General features: G+C 30.8%; 2 protein-coding genes across 3 annotated transcripts in view; one reads left to right on the forward strand and one right to left on the reverse strand.

Annotated features, from left to right (window-relative positions):
* LOC143068492 (guanine nucleotide exchange factor DBS-like) overlaps positions 1–5,090 on the reverse strand; it is a 60,096-nt gene extending 55,006 nt beyond the window's left edge. Inside the window, exon 1 of one of the 2 annotated variants that reach the window (XM_076242593.1) lies at positions 5,063–5,090. In XM_076242593.1, coding sequence (XP_076098708.1) covers positions 5,063–5,081 — 19 coding nt within the window. In that variant the 5' untranslated portion in view covers positions 5,082–5,090. Of the gene's footprint in view, positions 1–4,774; positions 4,894–5,062 lie in introns of those variants that run through there. The other variant, XM_076242594.1, reaches the window with a different exon arrangement.
* Positions 5,091–5,131: 41 nt separating this feature from the next.
* On the forward strand, positions 5,132–12,074 carry LOC143068495 (dynein light chain Tctex-type protein 2B-like). Its single transcript, XM_076242595.1, has 5 exons — positions 5,132–5,307; positions 8,363–8,496; positions 9,135–9,204; positions 10,410–10,473; positions 11,765–12,074. Exons 1-5 carry the CDS (start codon positions 5,228–5,230, stop codon positions 11,810–11,812), a joined length of 396 nt encoding a protein of 131 aa, XP_076098710.1. The 5' UTR covers positions 5,132–5,227; the 3' UTR covers positions 11,813–12,074.
* The last annotated feature ends 1,610 nt before the right edge of the window (positions 12,075–13,684 follow it).

Consider the following 13,684-nt stretch of genomic DNA (forward strand, 5'->3'; position numbering starts at 1 on the left):
AAATGTTTGGTAGAGTCTCAGCCTCAATAATGTAAGTCTTATTTTAATAGTCAAAGAGGGGATATATATTTGATTACAGATCACGATGTGTAGTTGGCTTCTTATTTTGACACTTGTTACGAGAGTAAGCTTAGAAAATTCTTACAGACAGACAACTACCGGGCCACGTCCACTTGTATTTTTGTCCATCTGATGAGTTAAGCCTTTTTAAACTGATTTTTATAGTTCGTACTTATGTTGTACTATTATACCACTGTCCCAGGTTAGGGGGAGGGTTGGGATCCCGCTAACATGTTTAACATTACCGCATTATTTATGTATGTGCCTGTCCCAAGTCAGGAGCCTGTAATTCAGTGGTTGTCGTTTGTTTATGTGTTACATATTTGTTTTTCGTTCATTTTTTTTTTTTTTTTTTTAACATAAATAAGGTAGTTAGTTTTCTCGTTTGAATTGTTTTACATTGTCTTATCAGGACCTTTTATAGCTGACTATGTGGTATGGGCTTTGCTCATTATTGAAGGCTGTATGGTGACCTATAGTTGTTAATGTCTGTGTCATTTTGGTTCATTTGTGAATAGTTGTCTCATTGGCAATCATACCACATCTTCTTTTTTATATCACAACAAAAGATCATAAAATTTTGAACATAAAAAATGTGAATATTTAACTATTGATAATGAATCAATGTTATAATCATTGGTGTATAAAAGCAGAATCTGCTTCTCTAATGTTTAGAGAAAATGTCAAGTACAATGTACCAAAAATTCAAGTTGTTTGATGACATATAAACGCAGGCATTTGTCTCAGAAAAAAAATCCTATATACCTTCATATAAAAACAGTGTTATATGAAGGTATACATGTATAGGATTTTTTTTTTCTGAGACAAGTGCCTGTGCCTATCAAGACAAATTTCAAACCATAAACACAGATATATTTATCTGTCAGACAGATTTCATTTTTTTTCTGAATAACTGAAGGGTTCTGTGATAGATTTGTGGCACTTTATTATTTTGAAAATGAGAGAAGCAAAAGAATTATGGCATTTATCATCCCTTCTCTGTCATGCATATATGATACTGATAGTAAACTTATCATCATTATGGTCCAATTTGTTCCCTAATATACATCTCTTCTCCTTCCCTACAACCCCCTTGTATAAAATGCTAGGTTTGATAGTTAGTTATTTATCAGTAAATTTTGAATGAAACATTTTTTTTATAAGATGTATCTCTTGATAGACAGAAGATCTGATTTGCCTTTAAATCTAATTTTTGAATCACATTTAAAGTCAACTACTTACTTTGACAGTTTCAGTTCAATTGCAGTCATTCAAACAAAATTATATAACATGGCAAAATATTTACCTTTAGATTGCAAACTTACTTTAAATGCAGCAACACTTACATTTTAAATTTATCAAACAGGTGTCTACTTTGTATTTACAATGTTAAGTCCTTTTTAAAATTTAAGACGTATAACTTTTCCACATGGTTTTTCTACTAGTAAAATACATGCCTATAAACATATTTAATATGGTGTTTTTTTCTATTTGATACAACATTTTTGACCATCTCAGGGTACATGTACTTTTTGACAACACCTTTCAAGTTATCTTTACTGATATCAATAAAACTGTAATTTGAATTAATACAAGTACATAAAAATCTATTGTCCATATTGTGTACCCTTAGGTACACAGTAATATGTTCATATGCAAATAAAGTATGTACCTAGAGCTAAGTATTTTTCAAATAAAGCAGAAAATGTTAAACTGTAAATAATTCATTTTTTACATAAAAAAAATATGCTGTTTATTTTTGCAACAATGGTCTGACTTGAGTGATTTTAGTTAAAAATCACTGTTTTTTGGGGTTTTTTTTTGTGTCCATCAAAGATTTAGCTGTTGACAAAAGTGTTTTTTTTTTACATATTAAGATATGAAAGGTTAACATGTTGATGATATCTTAACCCTAAACACTATGATACAATCAGAAAAGTCAACAAGAGGACAAAACATTGTCCTCAAACAATAAACTTATGTCTATACCATATGTCAAACCTTACATCAGCCTGAGCTTTGACATGAAGTTTTGAATTAATTGAATACTATCACAGATGTGTATCTATATACTCTATATCCTGTATGATGCTCAGTTGAAAAGGGAGAAAGGTTGTGCAAACATAACCTGAAATAAAACAAACAGCTAGGGAAAGTTAGACACCAAACCAAGATATTTAATCAAAGATTCACCATCTACGATACTTGTATGCATCTTTAAAGCACTAAAATAAATTTTAAAGTTAACCTCCAGTAACATGTCACATGAAATAAAACAAATAGCTAGGACAACCTATACATCAAATTAAAATATCTTATCAAGGATGCACCATCGACAATACTATATACATGACATCTTGAAAGTATTTTTTATATTTTTAAAGTTGATCATGACCTCCAATATCTTTTGGAATTTTGTTTCAATACCTGTAGGTTGCTTTCTGAGAGACAGATTTTGATCCAGGATTTTTCAAAATGGTGTAATTCCTAAAAATGTAACATATACAAAATATTTTGGCTGATGTTATGCTGACAAAAATAAAATGTGTGAGAAACAAGATTTTTTTTTTATATCAAAGGATATCATAGGCTTCCTGGATGTGCAACTGACATGATACATGTACATCTCCTTTTATTAATGATAATAACTGAGGATGAACTTAAGCAATCTCAGTTGGCATCAAGTTATATTGTTTGACTAAATGCCACTAACATGGTCAATTATAATTATACAAGTCTGTGATAACAGAGCAAAATAAATATTAGATTTTTCACGTTTTTCTTTTTTTATAGTGTTACAAGGATTTGTATTGTTAGACTTGTACAAATCCTTGATAGTTACAATCCCATGTTGATATTTCAATAAATTGACGTATATACATTTGTAATATCAACAGGACAATTTTTCTTCAATACGAATGGCTGTGCAGAGTTCATTTTAGAGATTTCAAAAGTACACAGTGGTACATGCAGCTATTTTCAATCCATAAGAATAAAGATAGGAAAAGTTTTCAAAGCAGTTGTTTACCATGACTTTCAACTGCTGGTGCATACACTCATTTGGGGAAAAAATCGAAAGACATATGTTAACTGAGTTGAAATCCATCTGACAATATTTATTTTATTAAGATTTCAGTCTCTAATATTAAAAAATTATTTGATGAGGAACGTTCAATTATCTCCCCTTTTATATGCAGGAACAAGCAATTACTTTGAATCAGATGTATCTTGAAGTGTATGGTTTTGCTTGTACAAAGATAGTTAAACTTTGAATTGAATGACAGGGAAACAAATATTTTGTAGGTGTCCATAAAGAGAATGGAAAAGGAAATATTCTATGTAAATTTTATTGTTTTACATTTCATGTAAATCTGAATTTGTAATACATTTAGTATTCATTCTTAGATTCAAATATAGATATTCTAAATAAATTTTATTTGAGTTATAATTGTGAGAACTATATATTTAAAGTAAATTAACTATCTAGCGTTAAAGACAACAACCTTGTTTTTTCAAGTTTAAAGCTTCATATGTAAATTTTATTAAAATTTCAAGTCATGATGGTATTTAAATCCGACATTTAAATATTTCAAATAAAACCAAAATTTAAGGTACACATTTTAAGCCAGATATTCTTTAAATAATGATATTTTCTTGTGAAAACTAAAATTATTTTGAAGTGAGATGTTTTTATCGCCAAATGTATATTACAGATGTTGATGTACAATGTATAAATAATAAGATCTAATATAACCACCCTGCTTAGCTGAGACAATACACCGTTTGCATCCTTTCTGCCAAGGACATAGTGTTTCAATGCAAATGTAGGAGGGACAGCAAAAAGGATAGAATAGAGTTTTAAAAAAAATGGGTTTAGATTTTGTAACAAATCATCCTGCTCCATGTCAGCTACCACTCATCATGTTTGATTCATAAATGATGATATCAATATAAAATAAAATTGTCCTGAATATGACGCTGGAAACTGACCATTCATAAATTTCATCAATCAATTAAGGATTAGGTACCCTTCTGTTGATTCAATGCTAAACATATGGAAATTTTATAGAAAATCCACAGACTTTTATCCGTGTACTATCATATTTAGCTTTTGATGACTGATAGATATAGCATAATTGCATGCAGTGCTAGTATTGATTTCCATAAAACAAGTTTATTAATGTAGTAATTGGTTAAATCAAATAAACATATGGACCAAATCAAGTACATCATGTAGGGTGCGCTCGACTTTGGTGACTCTGCACGAGGTATTTTGGAATTTACAGATTGGTTAGAACTTTGCGTAAAAAATAAACACTAGCACATCATAGAAAAGCAAGTAAGTAATGTATGCTTCAAATTTTATAACAAAAAACCCTGTATTAAAGGCTGTGGATTTTCTATAAAAATCTTGGTTTATTTGCCACAAAGCACTCTTTTTCTATTAAATGCAATGAAACAGTAAATAATAATGCTTTGCATCAAGTTTCCCCCTAGTACATGTACAAAATGGCCTGTCTCAATTATTCATCATATCTGTAGTTTTGACACAATTGATGTTTGAAAAATTCGTACAAAAATGGCTATAGGAAGGGGTCATAAACCTTAATGAGCTACTGTAATTACTGATTGGGAGGAGTGGTATAATTGATGACTAAACTACCTTCATTTCTGTTACGTGTAAAGACTTCATCAGTAATGTTTTAAAACTCACCTGTTAAGTATTATTATAGGATTAATCTTATAGATCATTATATTTTGGGGTGTATTTGTTTTTCTCTATCGAAAATTCATCTTAGGAATCCCAGATTCCACTTCCGGTTGCATATGTCACGGTTGAAAAAAAATTCACCTGACTAATGACCGCCTACCTGTCATTACAGGTAATATCAATTAAATAGACATTTTCAAATGAATATTTGTTTCCAATATCTCTAAACTGAAAGAATATTAGCTGTTTCATTAATGAAACTGTAAATAATGTCATATATTGTTGTATTACCTATATTTTCCATTTTCATATACCTGTCATTACCAAAGGTCAAAGTTGAAGTTGCATTATTACCGATAGACGGCACTGCAATGTTGTTAAGGCCGCCATATTTGATGTTTTGATGCCTTCATAAAAGTGTACCCTTTGAAATCTGCAGTTATTTGAATTATAACAATGTCAGAAACGGCAGTTGAAGAAACACCAGTATCAACAGCAAGCAATACATATATAATTCGTCCTAATTTTCAAAATAAGTAAGTGAAGCTCATGAAATAAAAGAAAACGTGCACTGGCATAGATTGAGACATTCCAATGATAGGGGAGATAATTTCCCAATCTGAATCATGGATTGATATAACAAGCTTCACTGATAAACTATCTCAAATTCTGTGGTACAGTCTTCAATCCATAATCTTAAGGCCTGTTGGCACAAATTGTCTCAATGTGCAGAATTTCTCCTTTGTGAGTTTTGCAACATATTTTCCTCTCTGCCTCTGTTATGTGTCTGGCTAGATTGTATTGTCTGTGCTTGAAAGTTTGTAAAACAAAATATCTGACGCCACAATGGAAATTTGATTGTTGTATGCGTCAAAAGTGCAAGCAGCCGGGATTAGCGATAAGGTGCAGGGATCTCCATAGATGAAAATTGAACGATGGAGGAACTTTCACCATCATAAACCATATCTACGCCATACAGTGTAGCGCGATTGAAAGTATTTCATCCCTCCACATAGGGATAGGTGAACATGCTAATTCATTGCTTATTTAAATTATATTTGTTTGAATTTTCATTATAAATACTATATAGAAGTATTATATATTTTCAATAATTGCCGTTTGTAACCCTTCAAAGGCCAAGCCCTCATGCCCCCTCCATTTCCCTTAGTCGAGAATGACCAATAGCTATCACGAAGGTCCCCATTTAGTTTTTTTGCTATTTTTGGTAATTGATATGGGGGTTAAAAATCATGTGGAGCTTATTTTTCACGGACACTGTCAAATTCAGAAGTCATGAACCCATTACTGGTATGGCTGGTTTGCAGCAACGACAAAACGAGTTGTACGGGTTATGTAAAAAGATTTGTAAAGCAAACGTTGTCAAATGAAAAGTTTTTCAATGAATTTATCTAGCAAATCGATGCTATGCAACATTCATCTTTCGAGTCTGAATAGAAACCGGAAACATGGATGTATCAATTTGATTGTAAACTACGAAATGAATTCGGAATTACGATATGATATTTCTTTACAGGAAATATTAAAAGTTTTTACTTTTTAACTTTTAAAGTAATTCTATATTATCCTTACAATACAGCAGTACCCGAGTTATTTGCGATGAAATAATAATTACTGTTTTACGTCTTATTTTGTACTTCTTAAAAAGGGGGATGCTGATTGCGTAAGTCAAAATAAAAGCATGTGTTCGACTTGTTAAACTTTGTAACTGGATTATTGATTTATTTATTTAATCTAAATTACCATAAGCATTTGTGGAAACTTAGGTAAATAATTCGACAAATGAATCGTCTATCTTCAGATAATATTCTGTTTGGTTTGTTGATCTACCTGTACAAGCTCAGGTACAAGTGATTAGCGATCTTAATCCGGATATCCTTCAGGCGTTAGAACTGTATTGGATTATACTATAAAAAAGCCTGAGGGTTATGCAATTACATGCATTTAATTATAATTGCTAAAAAAATGGTGTCAGGCTTTAAAAACGATCACAGTTTTGAACGATGGCGGAAGACATTTGACGATGGCGCAAGACATTTGAACGATGGCGTGAGTCATTCGACGATGGCGCGAGACATTTGAACGATGGCGGGGCGCCATCGTTAAACAGGCCATGGAGATCCCTGAAGGTGTATGGGATTGAGGAACAGCAGTATTAATTTGCCAGTGCTATCAATATGATGTGCCACTGTTTGTAGTTTGGCTTTCTTCTCTTTGATGTTCTGGCCTTCTTTTCTGGTTAACATATGGTAGCTAAAGTTCAGGTTTCTGATCTGAAGCTCTTGATATTTGATGGAACATATTTCTCATATGTTCTCATGGACATTCTGGGAGGAAATGGTCAGGTGTTTCAGGTGCTCCACAGTTGCATAACTCTATGATGTTGGTTTGGCCTACTCAGTTCTTATAGTTTAATTTTGTGATCAGCAATACAAACATGAGGGTGATAATGGGGGTACCATCATGACGATGAACCGTAAAAATTCTTGCCAATTGATGTTAACAGTAATTTTTAGTGCATGACAATAAAAAAAATGACTGATTTTGACGGAGCACGTTAAACTTTTCCCAAAAATGACGGTAACGATAATTATTTGAGAACCCTGACCAATCACAGTATTATTTTAACCAATTTGATGCTAACGGTAGCTGAAAATGACCGTTTGACGTCTGAGGGTAAAGGGCATTACTACCCTCAAACATATATGAAGAACAGGCTTTTTTTTTGGAACATTTTTTTCCCTTCATTTTCTTATGAACATTGTTCAATACATACTGTATAAATTACACTTGGTCAATGGGATACCGTAGCTGTGACTTAGTATGCTGTTACGCTGTACCTTTTGTTGTGACTTATTGTTTTGTCTGTTGTTCCGCCTTGATTCCCATTTGTGTTAATTATAAGTCATGTTCCAGAAAGGGGGTTTCTTAGTTTCTATATAATATAAATATATTGATACGTAAATTATTTTTAGAATAGAAGACATCTTAGAATCCTTTGTTAAGATATACATTTTGTTCATGTATTAATGAATAAAGTGAGGATAGTTTGGAACAGGAAAAATACTCTATCTGGCCTTGCCATAAATATTCCGGATATTTTATATAAAGTGACATATCTAACCTAAATTAAAAGAGCTTAGCTTGTCTGCCCTCTATGTGGTGACATAAATGTATGGTCCCTCAATTTATGGTCCATTTCTATGCACATTCTGCCTTAAATGTACTCTACTTCTGTCAGAGTTTTGCTTGAACGAAAAGAAATACCTTTTTATTGAAATTTATCATTTTAAGAGCTGCAAACACTTTTTACAAGCTAAGCCTTAAATACCAGGGATCTACCTAATCAAATACTTTTTAATTATTTCAATTTTTCATCTATAGATATGATGAAGAATCCTTTATCAAAAAAATCCTCTTCTACAAAGAGCCTTCACTCTTGTACCCTGCTGCAAGCCTACTTTAAAATCCTTGATGCAATACTGTATTTTATACATTTATAAAATTATAATAGATTTAGACCAACTATGACCATTTAAAAAACTAAGACCCATTGATATATTTATCTTACAGATTTAGACCAATAATAGTAAAAGAAACAATTCATACAGTATTGAATGATAGATTGTCTGGTAAAGTTTATGATGTAGATGAAACAACAGACTTATGTAGAGTTATATCAGATGAAATCAAAACAAAATTAAAAGGTATTTATATTTTAATTAGATAACAAAATATAAAATATTCAAATACATTACAAAAGACATTCAAATTATTATGAACATGTTACTTGTTAATTGTATCTGTAAACTGACACACATAAATTTTGCCATATAGTGATATACTTTATAAATTCAACAATCTACAGATGATTTTTGCGATTTTCGTTATGATGCACAAAAATGAATTAAGATTTGAATTTATTCACACTTGATAGATCTTCACCAGAAACACCCAGTAACAAATAAAAACATTGGAATCAAAACATTGGACGCTGTTTTGGATACAAATTACAGAATAAGAATGTATGGAAGGGATTAAGGTCAGATTTGCATGAGGGAGCTAGTGGTTTTCAGAAAAATTTCAAAATGAATTTACTCCACTTTGGAAAAAAGCTATCGCTGAAGTTCAAATACTTCAGCATGATAGACCAACTTGTGGTTAAATTTATTAATAAGAATTATGAGCCCATTTTAATTATTTCTTAAGGAGACTCGTGAGTTGTTTTATCAATGGCCTATTCATATTTCAGTTTTTCTTACTTTTAACGGTGTATGAAGTGATATCATTTAAATGAATGAAATGATATTTTCCAAATATTAAGATTTTTGTTTTACATTTCCAGATTTAGGTTATGACAGATATAAATTTGTAGTTCAAGTAGTCATTGGGGAACAAAAAGGAGAAGGTGTCAAGTAAGTATTACCTCCCTTTATTTACACAAAATGTAATTAAATACACACAACCAAGGCCTGTGTATCCTTCCCCAATGGAAAAAAAAACTGAAATGCCAGATAATGGCTACTGTAAATTCAGAAATTATTGCGTGCATTTATTATTGCGATTTGTAATTTTAATTTTTGTGATATTGAGAAAAATCCTGTATTCAATTCATATAAAAATTTTCAAAATTATTGCGATTAATACTGTGTCACATTTTGAGCAATAACAAAAACATCGCATTAATTTGTGAATTTACAGTATTATATTACCTGTGTCCTCTGAGAATATCATTGGTTTAAAGTAAACATGCGAGAAGCATGTATTTTCAATATTAGGTCAGTTGGCATGTTTTATCCTAAAGACATGGTCAATGGTTTATTATAAATTACATGGTTAGAAGACAAGATGCCTGCCTTCCAAAATACAAACTGTTGTTGTATTAAAATGAACAAACATAACTAAAAAAAATTATGAGCTTTAGACAAAATATGTGATGTGAAGGTTTACAATTATTCTTTTAATTCACATGTTCCGATAGTCTGTAAGATAAATTTGTTGCACAGTGTGTGAGTGACCTAATATGATTTATAAAATATGGGATCAGTATACCGTTATTCCATATAGGGCAGCCCCCGGCTTGAGCTTTTCTCACTTTCACCCCTTATGGAATTTATTGATGCTATATACAACCTGTTAGGTCACTAGCACATAGTGTAACTAATATTGTGTGTTCCTTGGAATTCTGCCCTCATTTATTTTGAATGGTTATAAAAATATTTTTCTCTACATCCCTCAAAGGAAAATGCTAGACTTGTTTATATTTTATATTTTTACAAGTAAATGAAAAGTTAATTAAGAGTACAGCTGGTTGTTCACATTATTTAGGTAAACAAGCAATTGTCTCAGGTAATACAACTCTCCTTATATCCAGGCAGCTGCTTGTTTCCAGGTAAAACTAAGAATGAACCATCAATTTGATGAGATATTTTTGAACATTTTCAGACACATCGAAATGCATAAATATATTTGAGTGCACACAATTTATGTATTTTTTTACTGTAACATCCATTTATTTTACAAATAAGAGTACTATACAGTATACAGATAGGTAGGTATACAAACACAATCTTGATAAAATCATCATATGATAACTAATAACATTTATTTTCCTTTTTAGAATGGGATGTCGATGTTTCTGGGATTCTGATACTGATAACTATGCACAAGATATATTTATGAATGTAAGTAACTTATTATATTATAAATCTTTTAAACTGTATCAATGCCTACAATGAAACTTATCTATCAATGTTAAAATTATCTTAAAGTTATAATTAAGAATGATGAAGGAGATTATTTTATTAAAATATATTTATTCTTTGATACGAAATTAAAATTGACATGACTTGTCATATTTGAATATTGGTTTACTATGAGAAACATATTTAAGGAAATGATCAGTTTAGATTTCTTTAATCACTTTTAAATGAACAAAAATACCTTTAGGATGTTCTTAGGGGAGGTTTTGGAATTAGTGTCAAATGTTCTGACTCCTTGGTTTTTTTCCATACAAGACAATGTAAAATATTTTGTTCCATAACAAATTTTTATCTGTTCATATAAGACTTGATGGCTCATAATGGGTCATTTGCCAAAATTTAAGCAGAATTTTTAGTTTTTTTCTGATTTGAGACCCAATTAATACCAATGCAAATATAAAGTAAAAGTCAGTGTCAGCTTTTTCCCCACCATATTTTTAAAATCATATATAAATAAAAGAAGCTTCATGATAAAAGTATCAATTTTAAATTTTTGATTTTTTTAATTTCACAAACCCTCACTTAAGTACATCCTTAACAATCATGAATCAATCAATCACAACCACTTTGTTGAAGAAGTTCATGGCATATATAGAAGTGCTAAATTTGACATGTGCATACTCATTGTTAACAGTAATCTAAATGTATTATACTATAAAAAAAAAAAAAAAAAAATTGTACAATGAGTGCATGATGTACAAGTTCCCTTTATCTTCACCTTTAATGTTCCATATCTCAAAATTAAAATTTTTTAAATATAATTTTATGTAAGATTCAAAAGGGAGATTACTCTGGTTGCTTTGTAAGATTGTAACAAAATGTCTTTGGAATAGCTGAATGAATATTTTTAAAAATCTAATGTAAGATAAGATTAATTTCATAATTTGAAGCATACTGTAGTATAACCCTACAATGATATTTGTTCTTAAATAAAGATAGATGTCAATAGGCTTTGTTCTTTCACTATACTAGTTAGCCAGTCTTTTTTTTTTAATTTGCTATTTGAAGTAATCTCTTAACTAATTCATACAGTTTATAAACCAAACTGATTTCCTCTGACGATTTATGTTTATGTTAAGCCATAATAATGCTTATAGAGAGACTCTTAGTTGTTGGTACATATCTAAAAAGTGATTTGGGAGGTTGTTGAGATTGCATTGAAGCCTATTTATCTGGAAAAACAATGATAATTTCTATTTCTTTCTCTTTCCAGGATTCTTTATTCTGTGTGGCAGCAGCATTTGGATGTTTTTACTATTGACTGTGTATCATTAAGATGTTGTGGTCATAAACATTAAAATCATCTTCACCAACAATACTAGGGTATTACTACCTATGAATAGTGACTGTGACCACCTGTTAGAGATTAATTTTGTTATCAAAAGTTAACATTATAATTTACCTTTTATGTTGAAAGAAAAGCTTCATGTACATATTCAAACTGTGATATAAATTATAATGAACTTGAATGTACTTTGTTGACATTAAATAGAAATATCTATTAAAATATATAATTATGATAATGCACGCTTGCAAATACATGTACCTTGTTCGTCTGTCCAACAAATAATTTAGTCACACTTTTCGCAAGTACTATTGAATACATGTAGAATAATTCTATGTTTGGTCAGCAGCTTGACAGTGATGATTTTGAATGGTGATCTCTTTATGGATCTTATGATACCTTTTTGCTGATACTTTGAATCTCCCAATATGTTAAATAAACTTGGAAAAAAAAAATTGTCACAAATTTATCTTATACTGTACAAAATAACTTTAAATTTGGTCAGCAACTTGACAGTGATCAGTTGTAAAAAAAAAGGGCTTTTTGAATCTGTTGGACAACAACTTTATGTTTTCAGATACTTTGATTACAAACATGAGTATGTTTGCACGACAGAGCATGCATTCATGTTTGGTTTTCCTTTTATAGTTTAATGTAGGTTATAATAATTTTTCTTGGTCTTTCCTATGGAGCAATATAAACACAAACCTTTACTACAACCTATTTGATAACAATTTGTTGGTTGTCTCTTGAAAAGTTATTTATTCTGATTAGATGCTAAAACAACAATGGCAATATAGACCACACAGTGCAGCTCGACCTTAGAAATTTTGTTCTTTTAGCTATTATGAGATTATCTTTGCCACTACATTACTACAAAATAATAAAAAGGTAAAAATCTTATTATAATATAAGTAGTCCCTCTTTTTAAAATGGCGGTTTACAGTGATAAGGAGTTGGTTCGTCAGTCCATTTCTCCTTCTGTTTCATTTTTGTGTCCATGACTGCCCCTGAATTACTTAACTGAAATATTTATAACTTTCACAGATTCTGAATCATATAATATACTTTTGCAACTTACTAACTTATCACCAGCCCAGTAGTCACCACTTCGGTGTTGACATGAATATCAATTATATGGTCATTTTTATAAATTTTCTGTTTACAAAACCTTGAATTTTTCGAAAAACTAAGGATTTTCTTACCCCAGGAGTAGATTACCTTAGCCGTATTTGGCACAACTTTTTGAAATTTTGGATCCTCAATGCTCTTCAACTTTGTATTGATTTGGCTTTTTAACTATTTTGATCTGAGCGTCACTGATGAGTCTTATGTAGACGAAACGCGCGTCTGGCGTATAAAATTATAATCCTGGTACTTTTGATAACTATTTGCAAGGGGTAGAGTAATCATAGGTGTGAGCTTTACTGACAGTACCTCTAGTTTATTCTGGAATGAAGTGGATTGTTCTAGTAGTAGAATGTAATATGGTATCTCTCTGTCAGAATACACAACCTTGGTAGTTGACTCATATGGTAGCATGCTTGAGTTGAGTCTGGTAGGTTTACTGGATTAATCTGCAGCTTAGTTGAATCAAATACTTGGGAATTGCTATTTAGCATGCACATTTAATAGCAAGGGCACAAGCTGGCTTGGTAATAGTTGGAATAATAATGCAACTTTTTATAAACAGGATTCAATATGATAGCCTAGAACAAAACAGCATAATTATGATTCATATTTAATAAACATGGTATTTGATTGAATATTCATGTAATATTTACAGCTGGACATGAATCAGTCATTTGTCAAACAATCAATCTAAATAGAAAAGATAAACATTGACAA

Source organism: Mytilus galloprovincialis, chromosome 3 (assembly GCF_965363235.1).
Source record: "Mytilus galloprovincialis chromosome 3, xbMytGall1.hap1.1, whole genome shotgun sequence".
Lineage (NCBI taxonomy): Eukaryota > Metazoa > Mollusca > Bivalvia > Mytilida > Mytilidae > Mytilus > Mytilus galloprovincialis.

Coding starts and splice junctions, on each gene's coding strand:
- LOC143068495 (XM_076242595.1), top strand. CDS start 5,228: ATGTCAGAAACGGCAGTTGAAGAAACACCAGTATCAACAGCAAGCAAT. Junction 8,497..9,134: donor AATCAAAACAAAATTAAAAG/GTATTTATATTT, acceptor TTACATTTCCAG/ATTTAGGTTATGACAGATAT. Junction 9,205..10,409: donor CAAAAAGGAGAAGGTGTCAA/GTAAGTATTACC, acceptor TTTCCTTTTTAG/AATGGGATGTCGATGTTTCT.